The sequence below is a fragment of the Rhagoletis zephyria genome, unplaced genomic scaffold (genome assembly GCF_001687245.7).
Source record: "Rhagoletis zephyria isolate East Lansing unplaced genomic scaffold, Rhagoletis_zephyria_1.1 Rzeph_scaffold_08894, whole genome shotgun sequence".
Classification (NCBI taxonomy): Eukaryota; Metazoa; Arthropoda; class Insecta; order Diptera; family Tephritidae; genus Rhagoletis; species Rhagoletis zephyria.
In genome coordinates, this window is record NW_016165973.1 from 1,340 (window position 1) to 19,509 (window position 18,170).

Below are 18,170 nucleotides of genomic sequence, written 5' to 3' on the forward strand. Positions count from 1 at the left end.
CGACTTCCTGTAGAACTTGTGCAGCTTCCACAATGTGGAACTTGTTTACATTCCACAAATGGAACATAAGTGGAACCTTGCAGTTTCCACTAACGGGACTGTTATCTTCCACATATGAGACTTTTGCAGATTGCCGTTGCAGAAAGACATTGGAACTCATTTATTTCCACATTTGGAACCTGTCTACACTCAGCTTTTGGGAGCTTTCAAAAGCTTGTATAAAAAGATAAAGCTTATTAAGCTCAAGTGGAACTCAACTAAGTACAAAGACGTTAAAAGAAATTTCCATTTTACTCACGCAATTCTGGATAAATATCCACCGGCGAAGGCACATCCACCACTGCAATTTCACGTGTAACATAAACTTCTTTGCCATCCACAGAATTTTCATCCCTTTCCGTATGACGCTCTTCAATAACATTTGGTATTCCATTGCTACGTGGCTGTTGTTGTATGACTGGTGGCGTTTGCCACAGTGGCACGTTGCCTATCAGCACAGGCATTGTAATCGTTTGACTAGCATACCATCCCTTCATGCGCGCCTCGACCTCGACCTGGTAACTTATACGTATGACACTGCAGGCGCGCAGGCATGTTGGTGGTGTGGCCGGCACAAGTAGCTCTTGCGTCAGTGAACGCGTACAATTTCGCAGCACAGATTCACCTTTTGCAACGGTCATGGTAATGCGTTCGAGGCATGAATTTTGATTTGGCGATTGACCCGTGTAGCGTACAAGCATGATAAGCGCGAAACGCACTTCTGCAATTGGTATGCGCGTGTTATTGATGATCAATGCAGTGACTGGAATACGCTGTCCGGGCACATAGCCGGTCTGTGGCAGTTGAACTTGCACCTTGAGCGGTTCGGTTTTGCAGGGTCCACAGCAGTAGGATCTGTAGTTCTCTGAGGTCGAGGGGATCTTTTTTTATTTTTCAAACGAAAGGTGTGAGTTATGTTGTTGGAAACTTTAGATATTGTGTGAGTAGGTACTTACCTTTAACTGTGGCGATTCATAGTTTAGATCGAGCATTTTCATAACGGTAAAGCCGCGTGAGTAGGTTTGGTTAAATTTCCATGGTATCACCAGTGTCACCTTGACTATATATCTTATGCAGCCATGTAGCCCCTCAAAGGAGGTCGGACAGTTTTCTGGCAGCTGGCAGGCGAAGTTGTAGGTGTGAATGCCTGACTGTATGGTATACTTTTGACCTGGATAAATTTAGTATAGGGGTGAAACCATGTCAAATCGAGAAATTATTTTCATTGAATATTTTTGATTTGGATAAATTTTGGTCTTAACTTTGCGATTATCGTATAACGAAGTTCTGTCAAGGAAATAAAAATTAAAAAATTTGAAGTTTGTTCTTTGGATATCTCACAATCCAAATCAAAAAATTGCAGAATTTTAAAATTTAAAAACTTGTTATAACTAAAGCTTATATAAATTCTTGGCTACATTTGGTATGCAGCACGTCTAACTGATCTTAAAAGATCCTGGGATTTTGAAGGTATTTTTGTAAGGATATTATTTTTTGAGCTTTTTAAAAAATTTTTTTACAAACTTTAAATTAAAAATAAATTTAAATTAAGCAGATTTTTCTTAAAATAATTTCATATAGAATTCGCATTTTTTTTTTTAAGTTCAAACGTTGATATATTAAGATAAGCACATCTTTTGAAAATATCAGGCTCTTTTAAGATCAGTTGGAAGAATTGTGCAGAGAAAAATTAAGGAAAATTTTTTATAAGTTTTTGCTTTTACACTTTTTGTAACTATAACAATTTTTAATATATTCAAAAAATTAACTAGCAAAAATACGGAAATTGGAAAATTTTGAATTTTGTATAACTTTGGATTATTAATTTTCTCCTTTTGCGGAACTTTGTTATAAATATGATAAAAGAAAAGTTTTGACCGAAATTCTTCGAAATAAAAAATTTTCGATTCCAACAATTGCATTGGTCAATTTAACATGGACTTATTATTAGTTATTTTTAGTAAAGAAATTAGTTTTTCAAGTATGCTTCTATGGGAATAGTTTTAGTCAATTAAATATGCCATTGTTCACAAAAATTGCACTCACTTGTTTCTGATCCCATCAAATAAGTTTTCGATTCCATATAGTCCTCACGACCATTGAATTCACGATTTTTGTTGAAACTTTTTTCTCGCCATTTTGTAAGAGCAAATCCGGATATGGTTAAAATTACAGCTGCAATAATATTCACGATTAAATGTTTCAGCTGAATTAACATTTTTCTGAATTTAAATATTGTTTCTCAAACGAAACGTTATATGAACATTAAATATCCTTATTTGTCTCAAGTTAATGACTCCAGGGTCATCTTGAGGTCTGGAGTTTTATATTTTTAATAAAGAAGAGTCGTCGAGCCTTAATTTCTTTAAAGTAAATTCATTTTTATTAAACTTCCTGGAGCTTCCGCGTGTTTGTTGGATTCTGAGAGGCCCTACTTATTATCACAGTTATTGACTTCCGACTATTCTGAATAATACTTATTCTATTGCGAGGCCTGCAGTGCACACAAAACTCAAACTAAAGGCTCCTTTGTGGAATAAGGATCTCAAATCACACGGACGCNTCGAGCCTTAATTTCTTTAAAGTAAATTCATTTTTATTAAACTTCCTGGACCTTCTGCGTGTTTGTTGGATTCTGAGAGGCCCCACTTATTATCACAGTTATTGACTTTCGACTATTCTGAATAATACTTAATCTATTGCGAGGCCTGCAGTGCGCAGAAAACTCAAACTAAAGGCTCCTTTGTGGAATAAGGATCTCAAATCACACGGACGTGCGGTATGGGAGCTCCCTAAGTTGATTAAGGGAGATGACAACGAATTGTGGTGTAAGAAATACAGCGATTTGTTAAGGGAATATAAGATATGAATGCGTTAGGTCAAACCGATGTCGTGCAGAGACTTTGGTTGCATTATTCAGAATATGCAGATATTATCGAAATTGAATTGGCAGATTCGAGAATCACTAAGGCTGTAGCCATAACAATTTTTTATGGCTGTAAACAAGTAATTATTGTACCTCCAGGCGATAAAGTAAACTATGTGCCGACNCAGATATTATCGAAATTGAATTGGCAGATTCGAGAATCACTAAGGCTGTAACCATAACAATTTTTTATGTCTGTAAACAAGTAATTATTGTACCTCCAGGCGATAAAGTAAACTATGTGCCGACGAAAAATGGTCAATGAATAGCTCTGGCATATCAAATCCAAGAATAGACGTAATATTTATTTACATTTTTAGCCAAATGAATCAAAATTCTTACTGACTATAGCAGGCCCGGCCACCGCCCTACTCGTGGTAAAAAGAATACACATTCTAGTGAGATTAGCATGAGAATGTTTATTCACATTTAGAGACATACNGACGTAATATTTATTTACATTTTTAGCCAAATGAATCAAAATTCTTACTGACTATAGCAGGCCCGGCCACCGCCCAACTCGTGGTAAAAAGAATACACATTCTAGTGAGATTAGCATGAGAATGTTTATTCACATTTAGAGACATACGGGCTGCGTTTCTTTATACATTCCGGATAATCCCATTTCACAGCCGGAATAAACAGAATGCGTTTGAAATATACGTTGACATATCATCAGGAACGTTCTACAGAATGAGTAAACAAAAAAGTTTATTCCAAACGTTCAGAATGAATAAAGAAATGTAGCCACGATTTCGAGGATACGAAGTTTGTAGCTTATTCAGCTCCGCTTGAAGAACAAAGGAATTATGCAAGTCCCTAATTATCTGATATCATTAATCAATAAGTGGCCTCAATATGCTTCTTTGAGGAACGCCAGACGTTCGCAATATGGGCTCAGAAGAGACCTCATCGAAAGCAACCGCTAGATTGGACATTGTTGTTCTACCTCTGACAAAACCATGTTGGTTTTGGCAATCGAACTACTAGTTGCAATTAATATTTTATCTTTAACGAGGCCCTCAAAGATTTTGGATACCGTGGACAATTTCGAAACAAGTCTATAATTGGCAACGTTATTTTTATTACCGCTTTCGAAAATTGGTGTCATGGAAACCCTTTACCTGTCAACAATAAACTCACCGAATTATAATGACTTATTGAAAATTAATGTTAATAGTTCAATATGTGAAGGACATCGATGTCTATGCTAACGTCTTCAGTAGAAAAAGTGAGTGAACCAAAAGCAAGAACCGAATCCGCAATAAAATTAGAAAGAAAAAACTCAGCGAAGAGGTTCGCAGCGTCCTCAGGGGATTCTGGTTGCCTGTCGTTATAAAAAACCGAGGAAGGAATATTTTAATTTGATTTTTTAGATTTAAAATAGCTCCAGAATGTAGTCGGGTTTTTTTTATGTTAGCTTCATAATTATTAATGTGTTTTTTGTTATTGTGCCTGTCGTGATCATTGCATTTTCTAAGGTAGTACTGGTAACGATCTAATGTAGTAGTATTGCATCTTAGTCGCATTTGGAGCTATTCATCAAAAGGTTACTTACGTAGTGGTCCCCTGGCTAAAAGCGATATCCAAAGGATGCTTGAATTTGAAGTAAGGAAGTGCCTTTCAACTGGAGAAGAGCGACGATTGTGTTCATAACCAAAGCAGATAAAAATGATTAAGTATACTTGAATGATAACGCACCCTTTAAATAACATCGTTGCCTCTGAAAACGTTTGAGAACATTTTGGGCAAATTTCCAAAAGCCAACATAGTGCCTTGGATTAAAATCTCTGTAGCCAGTACATAAATAATAGCGGAAAGGATTAAATCCAGATTAACCAATCAAGCAGGAGAAGTGGGACCACAAGATGGGGTACTGCTCCTCAGCCAAGATATCTAAAAAAGTTGATTGTGGGGGGTTCAAGCGGTAATAGGACAGTATCTGGACTTGAAAGTTCCAGCCTTCGGGTTGAAGTTGAACTTGTACGTCGGAAAGCAGCTTACTTTTATCATCCTAGAAGAAGAGAAAACGGAACCTCAGGCATAGCAGATGCTTTGAGAGGTCCCAGATCTATGGAGGTTACACTTTTAGATGGATTTAACCTTTTGGTGCATGCAGTTACATTAAATTCTAAAAAAACAAGCTTATAAGGGAAAGAGTACCTTCGTCACACCGAGGGGCATAGCGTGGCGAGGTTGGTGTGGTAATGCCGAAATTCTGATAAGGCATCGAATATGCGAAGACACACGGCGTACGAAAAAGCCTTTAGCATAACTAACTTCTGATGCCTTGGAAAAAGTAAGTGTTGAAGAGCGGATCATGATAAATATTTCCTGCAGTGCAATAAAAAAATAGGCTTTTTGCGAGGCGAAAGCTTCCGTTCTGCTGTGGGACCTTATCAACATCTCCCTACGTCAAGAGCGCTGTAAGCCCATCCAACTTTTTTTGGGAGGTTGCCAAAGGACCTCCGTTATAGAGATCGTCCCGCAGCGGAAGTACAATAAGCACAAGCTTAAAGACCGCACCATGTATTTTTGAGCTATTCTCAACAACCAGTTTCTATGGAAGCACAATAACAGAGCGAAGAAGGCGGCAAGTCCATAATGCGCCAAAGGTTGGTTTAATAAAACACAAAAGCACATGTTTCGGGATGTATTTACATATTATATATATATATATGTGTACCTCGACCGGACACTTGGAATAAGTTCTGCAAGGGTCGAATATTTACCTCGCTGTGATAATTCGAAAACGAGTTACGTTACTAACAGGTATACTATTTTCTCAATGCCTCTCAATAGCAATGCAAATGGATGAGTTCTTCTTATAAGTCAAATGGCTGTTGTAAGTAAATTTTAGTGGATTTAAAAATAGTTTGGAAGTAAGATTGGAATTCTTCTAATCAATAATTAATTGTAAATTTTTTATTCATAATAACCTAATTAAGTTTTATCATCTAATACAACACTGGCTAACAGTTTTGATTTGCAAAAGTACGATATTAAGGAAATCAATTCACCGAAAAAATTTAACCCTATTCCACAATCAATAAAACCAAACATATATTAAATGCCAAGCGACAAAGAAAACAAGCCATATATTAATCTTTATAGTTGCGGAATTTAGCTCCACGATAATAGCAAATATTTCTGATAGTAACTTGCGAATAAAAAAATTGCAAGCGAATGTGAGTATTAAAGTATTCGACTTGGTTCGGCACAAAAAATTTGCACATATATATATAAGTACATAACTACATACATACTTACATACTTATGTATGTATGTATATTCGAAGAAATTTTGATCGAAGACGGTTAAGAACCTTAAAATACACATATCGTTACTTAAATATAGAAAGGCCCTAACTCATATAGCCGCTGAAATGCTGTAACTGTAACTGACTAAAATTTATTATTGCTAAAAATGATGTGGGACTTACAATTCGATGAAATGCTTCAGAATCGATCAGAAAGGGAATTTTGGATTTTTACTTAGTTACGGCTTTTTGTATTTCAGCGACGATATGAGTAAGGGCCTTTCTATATTAAGGTAACGATATAAGACTAATACCCTCTTTCTTTCAGATAACTTTGCGAGTCAACTCAGGCGAAGGTTAGCAAGTCAGCCGCCACAAAGAGATATCCAAAGAGCAGCATTGCAGAGACTCTATAGGGCTAACTGCACGAGAGCTCCCAGTATATCGCCCAGGTGTAACACAGAGCAAGAAATAAATAAATATTTGGCGCTTACATATTTTCTAGTGCTTTACCGATCTTCTACGCAGATTTGTGGTGTGCGTCTTGATATTATTAACACAAACGGAGGAACCTATAGGTGTACGCAGTATGCGAACGGTAACCCATTTAATGAGAAGTTTTTTCTTTGCAGAAATACACTCAGTTTTTCTTTGGTATTTCCTACCAAGTTATAGTGTACATTTCTGACCACTCAACCACGGCGGGGCACTATGCTGGTGTAAATCTGGCTCACGCAGATGTAGGCGACATGAAATCAATAACTGAACGGCTCCTATACTCTAACTAGGACCAACTTAGACTAGCAGGTATGCTTTTCTAAGATATCAGCCAAGAACGCAAGTCTATGGTATACCTGATGATAGCTGATCATATCAACGCCTTATCATTCCAGGCTTTACCAATACTGTCAAAGGGCAGATATTCTCGTTCAGAAAGTAACTGAACAGGGGTTCATAGCATCAGGGCCACAGCGTGGTTTGTCCGTGGAGCTCCACTAAGTAAAATTATTATATCTAGATGAAGAAGGAAGCGAGACATGAAGAACTACAGAAGCTAGCAGACAGGCTAAGTCCCGGAAATATATACAAAGATAATTAAAACACTTCTTCGCCTTAATAGGCAGGAAGTAAAAATTGTTAGAGGCTTTCAAGCCTGGCAGTTTTTTACTCTGATCACTGTAACTTGTCCACAAGTACCGGCAGATATTAAAGCACATTATTCGCTTTCTAGGATCACTGAACCTAGAAGTACATCACTTAATTAGCACTCAACCGAGGNTGATCACTGTAACTTGTCCACAAGTACCGGCAGATATTAAAGCACATTATGAGAATCCTTATGAAGCCCTTGCTCCGGGCAGATTTCGCTTTCTAGGATCACTGAACCTAGAAGTACATCACTTAATTAGCACTCAACCGAGTAAACTCGCAAGATTATTTAAAGATCTCTAAACAAATATAAGTTTATTTCCTCAGAGATAAAGCTGGGATGGTGTAAGAATTCTGAATAAATGGACAAAGGTTATTTTAGAAACACTTTAGAGGAGAGAATCAGCGATACTACTTCCCTGAATTTTAAAGCATTTGTCAGTCTCCAAAAATGTATACCGCTCTTTTACAAGTTGTGGATATATAGGTTAGGTTGGGTTAGGTTTGATCATTTTGGCTGCCCTCATGCAGCACAGGAAAAGGCACACTAAGGCCGCCATGGATCTTTGCGTTCCTTCTCTTACCTTAGAAAAAAAAAAACAATTTGAAGCTCTGATGAAGCGCAAAATATCATAGATATCGGCTGAATCAAGTTCAGCCAGACATTCAATAGAAAAGTGGAGAAACGAGCATCGAGGAATCCGCGCCAAAGCGGGGCAGTGACATAGGTAATCGTCCACGAATTCGATTTTCTTAACATCATGACAACTACAACAGTAATCGTTTGACTGGATACCTATTCTAATAGCGTGGGTTCTTATCAGACAGTGTCCGGTGAGAACTGCAATTACATTTCGTTGCAGTAGTCGCTCCAAGCCTAGGAGAGGGCGAGATCATGCCTTTGTCCCACTTACGCCAGATATTTATGTCTTGCTATTCAGCACATCGGCACCGGAGACCATTTTGAGTTTGCTGTTCGATAAATTTAGCCTCCAATAAGAGCTTGCAAGAAGAATTCCAGCATTAAGAGCGGTAATGTAATGGTGTTTTCTTTTCTACAAACAAAAATGTTGCCTTTTCATTGCCCTCTTCTTAGTAGATATTGGGGCTCAGGGGTCAATGAAAAGGCAGCATAAGCTACCTTTCCATGCTAGTTCAGCGGCAAGACAGTTTCCCGGTAAACCGTTATGGCCTGGCATCCATAAAGCATGAGTAGCGCAACTTCTTGCCAGCTCATTTAGGGTACGTTTACATTACTTGATTGAAGTAGATTTGCCACAACTACATACATACATACGTACTTTAGTAGCTGTCTGCCTATCAGCAGAGATAGTTACAGTTAGTAAGTGTCTACAAGTAATTAGGAGAATCCATCTCGCAGCTAGTATATTGCTGTTGCGAATACAATGAAAATGAATGGCTGAACTGAATTAAATTACCAGACATTGCCCTAATTACTGATAACCTGATAAACACTAGTTGCACTTTAAATAAATTTTTCCCTACTGCGACAATTGCTGTCAACCTACTGAGTACAGTATAGTTATTGCCTACATTTGTATTTGTGTTTTTATTGCTTCATTTTTAACACTTATTCGTTCTTACCTTTAACATCTTTTGGCTTATCAGCTGTTAGCACCACCGACCCGTCTACCAGTTGACCGGAGAAATAAGTGCCAAACTCATTTTGATTAAACTGAATATCACAAGTTACCACCATTATACTTCAACAACCGACCGATGTGGACTGAACTAGGAAAAATTAGAGAGCACATATTTGGTTGGCCGGCGGACTGGGCATATTTTTTTTTTTTTTAATAAAGCGCTCATACATACATATGTATATGATCTCCTAAATATGTAGATGATAAATGAGGTACTTTATTCCGAAAAAAAAAAAACTAAAACAAAAGAGCGACAATTAAAGGTTTTAGATAAGCAGGCAGCGTAGTTTTGGTATGACGCAAAAATAGGCATACATATAAACGGAAATACATACATCCGCGCACACAAATATTTACTGATACGCAGTGGAATTGAAATGCGAATTTGATATAATTTAGCTACAAAATATTTATGTATATATATTTTTTGCTTCCAAAGTAAATCTTTCCTTATCATTAGGTACCCAGTGTATGTGTTTGTACCGCGCTGCTAAAGTGTTACACACTGAAAGTGATAAGAGCGCGAAGGTCGCTTGAAACAAAAATTTAAAGATTTGTTATTTACATTGATTTTTATTTGTTCAAGTTCACAGCCAAGTACTCTTTTGTGCCGTTGTGTTAGAGGAGTTGCTTGCGACACCATTGGTCGCTAGAGCGCCAGCGCCTCCAACAGCGTCCACTTCATCTACGTCTGGAGCGCCACGATTCGGTAAGTTGAAGACTGGATAGCGTGGCGAGAATTCTTTTTCGCCATAGTCATGCGCCTCACCTTCACCGATTTTTGCCGGTTTCATATGCAGAGCGGCCTCATAACTGGGTGGCGCTGGAGAAGAAAAGCGAGCCGAAGTTTATTAAAAAGAAAACTGAAATGATAACGCCTGCAGAATATCAATTAAAATACTTACGTATACTGTCATCTGCGGCCCATGGGCTCGGCGGTGCAGACGTCATTATCGCGCTGCTAATTTCCAATTCTCCTTCACCTTTTAATTGATTAACCGCCACCATCCCTTTTTTCGAATCTTCAGCATCTACCATGTCTGTGGACAAAGCTGCTACGGCAGCGGCTGTCTCATCAGGATTGTTGCTGCTAAATGCTTCACAGGCTGTAGGCTGTTTCTGTATTACGCTCATCAGCGGCACATTACCGATAGTCACTGGCACGCAGATCACTTGATTCGCATGCCAACCTTTCATTTTAGCTTCCACCTCTACTTGATAGGCAATCTGTAGTATGCGACAGAGATTGAAGCAGGTTGGTGGTGTCGCGGGTACTACGAGCGGATAGTTGAATTGCTTCTTACAATGCACTGGCACGCCGTCACCCTTAACCTTCGTCACAACAATTCGTTCACTCCTGGTGGCTGTACGTGGTGTTTGACTGTAGTAACAGACGAGCATTACCAGTTCTACTTTTAGTTCTTCGATCTTAATGTTGCTTTCGTTTGATATGTGCACGCTGACTGGCATCGTTTGACCGGGTACATAGCCAGCCTGTGGCAGTGAGACGTTCACGTCAAGTGGTTGAGTTTTAAATGGGCCGCAACAGAAGATCTTCTGTGCTTCCGTGTGACAAGGAAGCTTTAGTGAAGAAACATGAGAGTAATTAGAAACGCTTACTTTAGTGCAAAAAATTACGCTGCCTATGTAGGCTCACTTACCCGCAATAAGGGACTATCATAGTTCAAGTCCATAATCTTCAATACCGTAAAGCCCTTGGTAAATGTCTGATTAAATTTCCATGGTCTTATGAGTTCCACTTTTACCAGGTAGCGTATATTACCGTAACGCCCCTCGAAGGATGAGGGACAGTTATGCGGTAAATGACAGGCGAAAGTATAGGTGTGTATGCCGGGTTCTATCAATGATGATTGATCTGTGAGGAAAAAGTTGTAGGTAAATAAATGTTGTAACTAGTTGTAATCACAAATTTTGTTTGTGAGAGAATAATCCGAATACTCGAATACCGAAATCAAAAATCTTAATATCCGGATATTCAAAAAGCGTGTTCGTATACACGAATACCCGAATATTTTAATACATGGATAGTCCCAGCCCTACGTATTTCAAAACTAATAATCATTATTTAAAAAATGTGTAAACCTATATCAGACTCCTCTATCAACTCAACGGCATTTGGAAATGGATGCTTCAGTAGTATTCGTACGTTATCAAATGTAACAAACGTCAGGTGGTATTCTAGAAAGGATTGCTGATTATTAAGAGCTCTGTGCTCTTCGGCTGTAGTTTGGAGGTTTCCGTCAATACAAAGGGTTAAGTTGGAACAAGGTTTGCAATCGGGGGTAATTTACTGTATTTTCACGGTGCTGTACTGACACCGCGCCACCTAGGTGAGTAACGGTGGTCTTTGCATGGCGTGGAGTGCTACCATGGCGCACTGACTTCTTTCTCTTCTCACTTGCTATGTAGGTTGTGGTATCGGCTCGTCTCGATTTCGGAATAGCCCCGCCGTATTTATCTTAGAGTTTCTTTGGAGCAGTGACTAGGTGGGTGACCGCAAGACATAAATAATGAACAACAAAATCAATTATTTAACTACAACACGTCAAAAAAGGGCTACACAGGAAAGCTTCGATTGGGCAGTGCGTGTCCCACCACTCACGAGAAGTTCCTTAAATGAAATTAGGGGACTTTGACACATGGCGACGGAGTCAATAATTACTGTGAACCGTAGCACGCCGTCGGCTAGTCAACCTTTTTGTAAGGCTTTTATGGGATAGCCAAATACTAAACAACGTCAAAGGCACTTCGGGCTATCCTTGGTAGAATACAGCGGGACTAGCTCGATGACACTGTGCACCCGCTGGACGACGAAGACAAAACTCGCTTTCAGGCAATGATGGATGAGTAAGGGGCTCACAAAGCCTTAAAAAAAAGTTAAAAGTAAGTGGAATAAGTCTCTGGAATAAACAAACAAAGAGATTCCAAGAGCCGAACCATCGACGTGACTAGCGTCCTACAACGAAGTGGCGTGACATGACCTATAAGTGGCACATTAAACTGCGGTTTCCAATAAGGTAAAGACGGTGTTGGAACATTGGGGTGAGTTTGAGGTGCAGCTGTCTTAACTGGTTATCGATGAAGTGTAATGGGAAACCCGGTTAGTCAACTCGGAATCTTCCAATCCGCGAAGGTAGTGCGCACATACAAGGTTGTAAATTATGAGAGCCACTCTTTCAAGCTCTCCTGCGAAAGAGCTTCGCAAGCATTGATGAGGCTTAGGAGGGCTTGAGCCTCAAGCAAATCCCTTCAAGTGAGAAATCTGAAGGCAGAGAGCTCTCCTGCAGATAGACAGCGAGACGCAGGCTAGGTATCTTTGGGTCTACAGCAGCAACATCTCAATGAAGGACTGGATAATGCCTAAGGCTGGGGAGTCAAAGTTGAATAGTATGCCATTTTTGCTCCTGACTGATGTGATAAGCATTTAGTTTTTCGACTAGGCTGAATTTTCGCTTTCAATCTGATATTTGTCGATCCAAGATACAAATTTTCCGCCCGACCAATGCTTATGACGTATAGCCCTACGTGGTCGAAAACGCGAATAAGCTGCTAGAAGGCATGTTGCCCGCCGACCAAAATTCTAAATGCAACTAGAAAATTAGTCTAAAATTAGTCTAACTCTTGTGCAGATACACTTCTAGCACTCGAAGCTGGCCACGGATAATTTTTTCCGTTTTCCTGGTGGAGGGAGATATCGGTAGCTTTCAGGAAAAATGGTAAGGCATTTCATTTTAGCCCCAAAACTTAAAATTATTGCATGTTCGTGAGTGTTTAAATTTTACATACACCTTGTAACTAGGTTACTGTTAACATATCGTATTTAGCGTTAAACAGCATTGTTATCTACTATCAATTTGAATAAAAATTTAAACTCACTCTCATCCGAACCAAGCAAATATGTTTTCGATTTTATATAATCTTCATGACCCCTGAAGTAGGTCGTTTCCTTTCTTGTTGAGGACCTCCCATGTACATCGGTTTCGGTTTTACTCGAACTCTCTTCCCATCTCGTTTCTGCGCAACCGTTGATTTTGAGCACAACTCCTGAAATTACATAAGAAAGAGACGACACTGATTAAATTAGTTCCTGGCCTGAGTAACAACCAACAAGTTTTTCCTTTTGTTTTAATTAAACGTGTGTATGAAGTAAATCTTCGACTGTGTTAGAATATAAAGTGAAAAATTATAGTCCATAAACTTAACAGAAATCACTAAATACAAATAAAAATAATCTAACTATCTAATCAAGTGTATATATTTATAGATATATGTATATGAAGCACTTTTAAATTCTAATACGATGAGTCATGCATAGAAAGAGAATTAGTCATTAAAACTTTAAGCATGTTTACCTTACTTTTTTCACACACACCTTGTTGAAACAAGAAGATCATTTAAATAGCTCTAGGGCAAATACTTTTCTTACAAATATACTTATATATATACATAAATACGTACATATTTATATTCTATAGCCTCCTTTTATATCAGTATACTTACACTCCACTTCTTCAATTCACGTCTACAATAAACCTATTAGACGCTACAAGCGGCCTCGTATAGGTATAAGAAGGGTCAGAGGGGAAGCAAGTCGAGAATAGGTCTCCTAAGAGGCACGATTATAACTTCACGAACAGCAACAGGGCGCTTAGGAATTATTTCAAGTACATACCCCAGGCTCTTTGGTGGAACAAATTCGGATAAGGTTCTTAAGAGTGAAAAGCAGTAACAGAGCTGCCAACAGCTTGGATCGGAGGTACAGCGATCTTTAGATTCGTTCGAGCCTTACAAAGCTGCGGGCTCAGATGGCATTTTTCCAACACAATTAGCAAGAAGTTAAACGATATCCTCTTATCTTACTCTTTTGGGTTACTTACTGCTGAGAATACATTTCATATAGTTGGTAAAATTTAACCGCTTCATTTATTGCTAGACCAGCCAACATGTCCTCCGAACTGCCTAATGCGCCCAGACCTATAAGCCTAAAAAATTTTCCCTCATTCTAGAAAGACAACACATTAGGTACACTCTCTACTCATTTTCCCCTACACCTCACTAAATTTGCGTATTTTGGAAAGATGAGCGGATTTCGCTCTACAGTATTTGGTTAATAAGATCGAAGCAAATTAGATACCAAGGATGTTGATATATTTGCCTTCTTGGATATCAAGCGGCTTTCGATAATAGCGCCTGTGGTTCTATTTTGCAGGAATTGATCCAAAGACGCCTTATTGTACTCAGGCGAAAACCCGAGTTATGGGAGCCTGTCTACAGGGTTTCTACTCCATAATCAGACTACATGAGTGTGGCTATGATGCGGTTAAATTAGGCTAGATAGTTGCAACTTCCATTGTGATAATGTTCTTGCCAAACAAAAGGGGACATGTGGGCTGGAAGAAGCATTTTCGTTAGAACATGGGATCTGAGCACAAGGTTGTTAGAGTAGATAACTTTTCCACATGATTGTCTATTGATGGATATTTTCGTATGCACCTGCCTAGGGTTCGAAANGCATGGACATTAAAAAAACACTTGATGGCGTGGCTCTTGGCGTTTCTGATTCTGTAAAAGATTTACAGGCCTTTGAGCTTTATAATGGCAAGAACATAGTGCAGCGAATTCAAATACAGCGGCTCCGCTGGCTAATTTATGTCGTGCGAATGGATAGAGACGCTCCGGCTCTGAAAGTGAACAACGCGAGTCGCGATGCTGGTGACAGAGGAAGGCCTCATTCGCGATGGAAAGACGAGGTGGAGAAGGACTCAGCTTCACTTGGCATTTCCAACTGGCGTCAACGCATACAGAAAGAAAGCGACTATCGGTCAAAACTTCTTAGGCTGTTACAGCGTCAATAAAGAGGAGGAAAAAGATATCACTGTACTCACTGAGTATGTTTCTGTTAAAAACTGAGTTGGGTGTCTTTTTATGAAATATTCTCCATTTAAAAAAGCCGTTGTTGTAAACAGAAGGACACTTCAAACAATGGAACTCAACTCCAAGCTGATACTCAAAACGCACACCTATGCGAACGACAAACACTCAGAGAACCTCGGCTCAGGCAAAAATTTCACGTTAAGAAAATTGAACCGACCATTACCTATTTCTCAAAAATTGTTCACTCTAGAATAGTGGTCGGCAGGCCATAGCTCACTGAGCGCCCTCTGAGCGCACGTATGTTTCACACGTATACGAAGAGCAGCAGCTGAGCAGTGCATTTAACGCACCCAGTCTCACTTATTGAATCGTTTGAATGTGTTAGACTGCCGACCGCTGCTCTAGACTAGTCACTTTAACTTCACGCGCTATTTTCAAAAAGAGAAATGTCAATGTGTTAGGGGAGAACTCGCATTGCAGCTTAGCGCATGACATCACAGCGCATGGCGATATTTGCAAGTTTCGCATTCGGCGTCCTTTTGCAAATAAATCCTGCGCTTACGCTTTGCAATTGGCCTTTTACTTGTAAAACATACATACATACTTATGTACAATCATCATTTTTTTTTTCCTTTTTCACCTATCTCACCTTTTACTTGCTTTTGTTTATCAGCTTGTAATGTCACTTTTCCCGTTATTACTTGACCACCATAATAGGTTCCAAATGGATTATTATCAAATTCAATAACACATGTTACAACCATATTGAAAAAAATTTAAAGAATTAGTCAGTTTTTCAAGTCAATTCAACTTAACCAAAAACATCAAATAATTAGCATTAGCATTAGCTATTAACTCTTAGATAAAGCACATGAACTCGATGCACCGCAGCGCCGCGAACTACTAACTGTTTTTACTGCCGTTAATTGTCGTTCATTTTAACATTTTTATAAAGTGTACACAGGTATATTCACTGCCAATACCAAACGTTTGACAAAACATTAACGAAAAAAAAATTACCTTAGCTCTTATCAGTTCATTGATAAATTTCACACCAATACCAATACATCGGCGAATATGTAGATATTGGAAAAGTTTGAATTGTTTTAAATACACATATGAATCGATTAATTACCTAAGGGAATAAGTCAGTATTTCACCAATATGGCAAATTTTATGCAGTTCCACAGAGCTTCTTTAAGCGAACCGAACTGCATCAAAATTGTCACTTATTCCTCTTGTAATTAACCGATACATATGTAAGTGGGAAACATTTTTTTTTGCCCACTCTAATGTACATATATATTTAACTTTTTTCAAACATATGTGCATATGTTATACTCTTATTGTCGCCGAGCCCTCGCACTACGGGTCTCCATTTTCATTCGATTTCAACTATCTCTCTTTTAATCAAAAGCTGATAAAATATCCTAAATCGATAAGCCGATTTTTGAAAAATAATTAAAATATTTTTTGGGTTATACTTTCGTGTGATGCATGATTTAAATACTTTAATTGTTTTGTATACAAGGTCGTAGCCAGCATTTCACCTAGGGCGGCAGGAGTTTATATAGGGAAAGAATGTTTTTAATCTTTTTTTTGTGTATATAAATAGGGCTTAAGAAAGTATAAGTTTTCTGGTATCATTTATAAAGATACCAATTTTTTAAAAATCGTTTTGTATTTTTTTGTCTAAAATATTTTTTTTTATAAAAAAGGTATTTTTTGCTTTTAAGTATTTTTACTCAAATTTTTATATACGCATATCAGAAGAAAGAAAGTTCGATTGCGTTTACAAGGATATAAATTTTAAAAAAATTGGTAAGTATTTTTTTTTGTTTAAAATTTTTTTTTAATAAAAAGAGTTACTTATTACCTGTATTTGTCAATGTTATTGTGGCTTGTTAACATTTTATTTTTAATATTTTTATTGAGCTTTGTACCACGATTGTTTATTAGGAAAAATTGAAAAAGCAACAAAGTCTAAGCGGTAGAAGTTATAGCACTATTTCGGAGATCACCACATCTCCTCATCAGACTTTTTTTTCTAGACTTCAGCAGGGATCGAACCTGCGAATTCGATGTTCAAAGTCAGAAGCGTTAACCACTGAGCTATGTACATCCCGTAAACTCTTGTTGCTAATTCATTTTCCTTATTCAACCAACTACTATCAAGTGCAGCTGATTTGCCGCTATTTAAACTCGACAGCGTGGTTGTTGTTGTTAATTCTATACATCCATTTGCTTATTTGCTTTTTTTGTATAGTTTCAGGCAGGCTCTTCCTAAACTATGTATTGTATTGAAAGGGCGTTTTGAACACTTATTCGTCCTGGTGAACCAAAAAGTAAATTTTTTTCAATTCTGCAGAAATTTTCCTTTCACTTGATACACATATTGTTACTGTACAATGCACCAAATCTTTTAAATAACTTTTTTATTCCATCATGTTCTAGAAATTTTAAAGTCCTTTAAAAAAATCCTGGCGTCAGAAAGAAAAATTAAAAACGCAGTTATACTATGCTCGGCTCCTAATTTTGTGAATATATTGATCTTTTCGTTTGTTTTAAAAATTTTTGGTTTTTGTCACACGGTGTTCTCTTATGCTCTATCACATTAAAGAAGTCGTAGGAAGTCCTCCCAGCAATGGTTTGTGCGCAAGATTTGGGACCCGCCACATAAAAACCCCTTACAGCGAAGAAAATGTACAAAGCCTAAGAAGGGAGCCACCTTTTTCTTCCTAATTCTAACTTAGCTGGTTGTGCTGTATCAATCTCCATCTTTTACATTACATTTTAAATTCGTGGTCTAGGGTGGACTTACCAGGTCTCAACCGAACTGATGAGGCACATAATCAGTTCATTAACTGTGGACCCTAATCTCTCATACAACAAGCTTGATAAGACCTTGTGTGCGGGCCCGTCGAGAGGGAGGGTGAAAGGGGTGCATACTCCCGGTCCCCGGATTTTCAAGGGCCCTGAAATATCAGAACCATAACTTGTTATTATTTTTTTTACAATGTAAGTTTGAAAGAGAACAATTCGCCTGCTGTTAATAACGATTTACCGAACGTTTGCGATGCTTTGGGAATATTTTGCAAAATACCTGTTGCTGTAGCTAGTTCCGAACGTTACTATAGTGTGCTTGCCACAGTAAAGAGCTTTCATGGCTCGTGTTGTTTGTATCGTAGCAAAAAAAAGAAGGTAGTTTCATTTAATGACATTCGTTGTTGTTGTTAAC

At 38.2% G+C, this 18,170-nt stretch overlaps 2 protein-coding genes across 3 annotated transcripts; both read right to left on the minus strand.

Moving 5' to 3' along the window:
• Positions 1 to 290: 290 nt before the first annotated feature.
• On the minus strand, positions 291 to 9,093 carry LOC108375411 (arrestin domain-containing protein 17-like). Its single transcript, XM_017631534.1, has 4 exons — positions 8,979 to 9,093; positions 2,086 to 2,214; positions 996 to 1,210; positions 291 to 920 (listed from the first exon to the last, which is right to left on the minus strand). The coding sequence occupies exons 1-4, from the start codon at positions 9,091 to 9,093 to the stop codon at positions 291 to 293; spliced, it is 1,089 nt and encodes a 362-aa protein (XP_017487023.1).
• Positions 9,094 to 9,472: 379 nt separating this feature from the next.
• On the minus strand, positions 9,473 to 15,825 carry LOC108375412 (arrestin domain-containing protein 17-like). Of its 2 annotated transcripts, XM_017631537.1 has the most exons (6): positions 15,582 to 15,825; positions 12,935 to 13,102; positions 10,699 to 10,913; positions 9,943 to 10,618; positions 9,603 to 9,860; positions 9,473 to 9,542 (listed from the first exon to the last, which is right to left on the minus strand). In XM_017631537.1, exons 1-5 carry the CDS (start codon positions 15,694 to 15,696, stop codon positions 9,625 to 9,627), a joined length of 1,410 nt encoding a protein of 469 aa, XP_017487026.1. In that variant the 5' UTR covers positions 15,697 to 15,825; the 3' UTR covers positions 9,473 to 9,542; positions 9,603 to 9,624. The 2 variants fall into 2 exon arrangements, with proteins under 2 accessions (XP_017487026.1, XP_017487025.1); XM_017631536.1 differs by having other exon boundaries at positions 9,532 to 9,860.
• Positions 15,826 to 18,170: the final 2,345 nt, after the last annotated feature.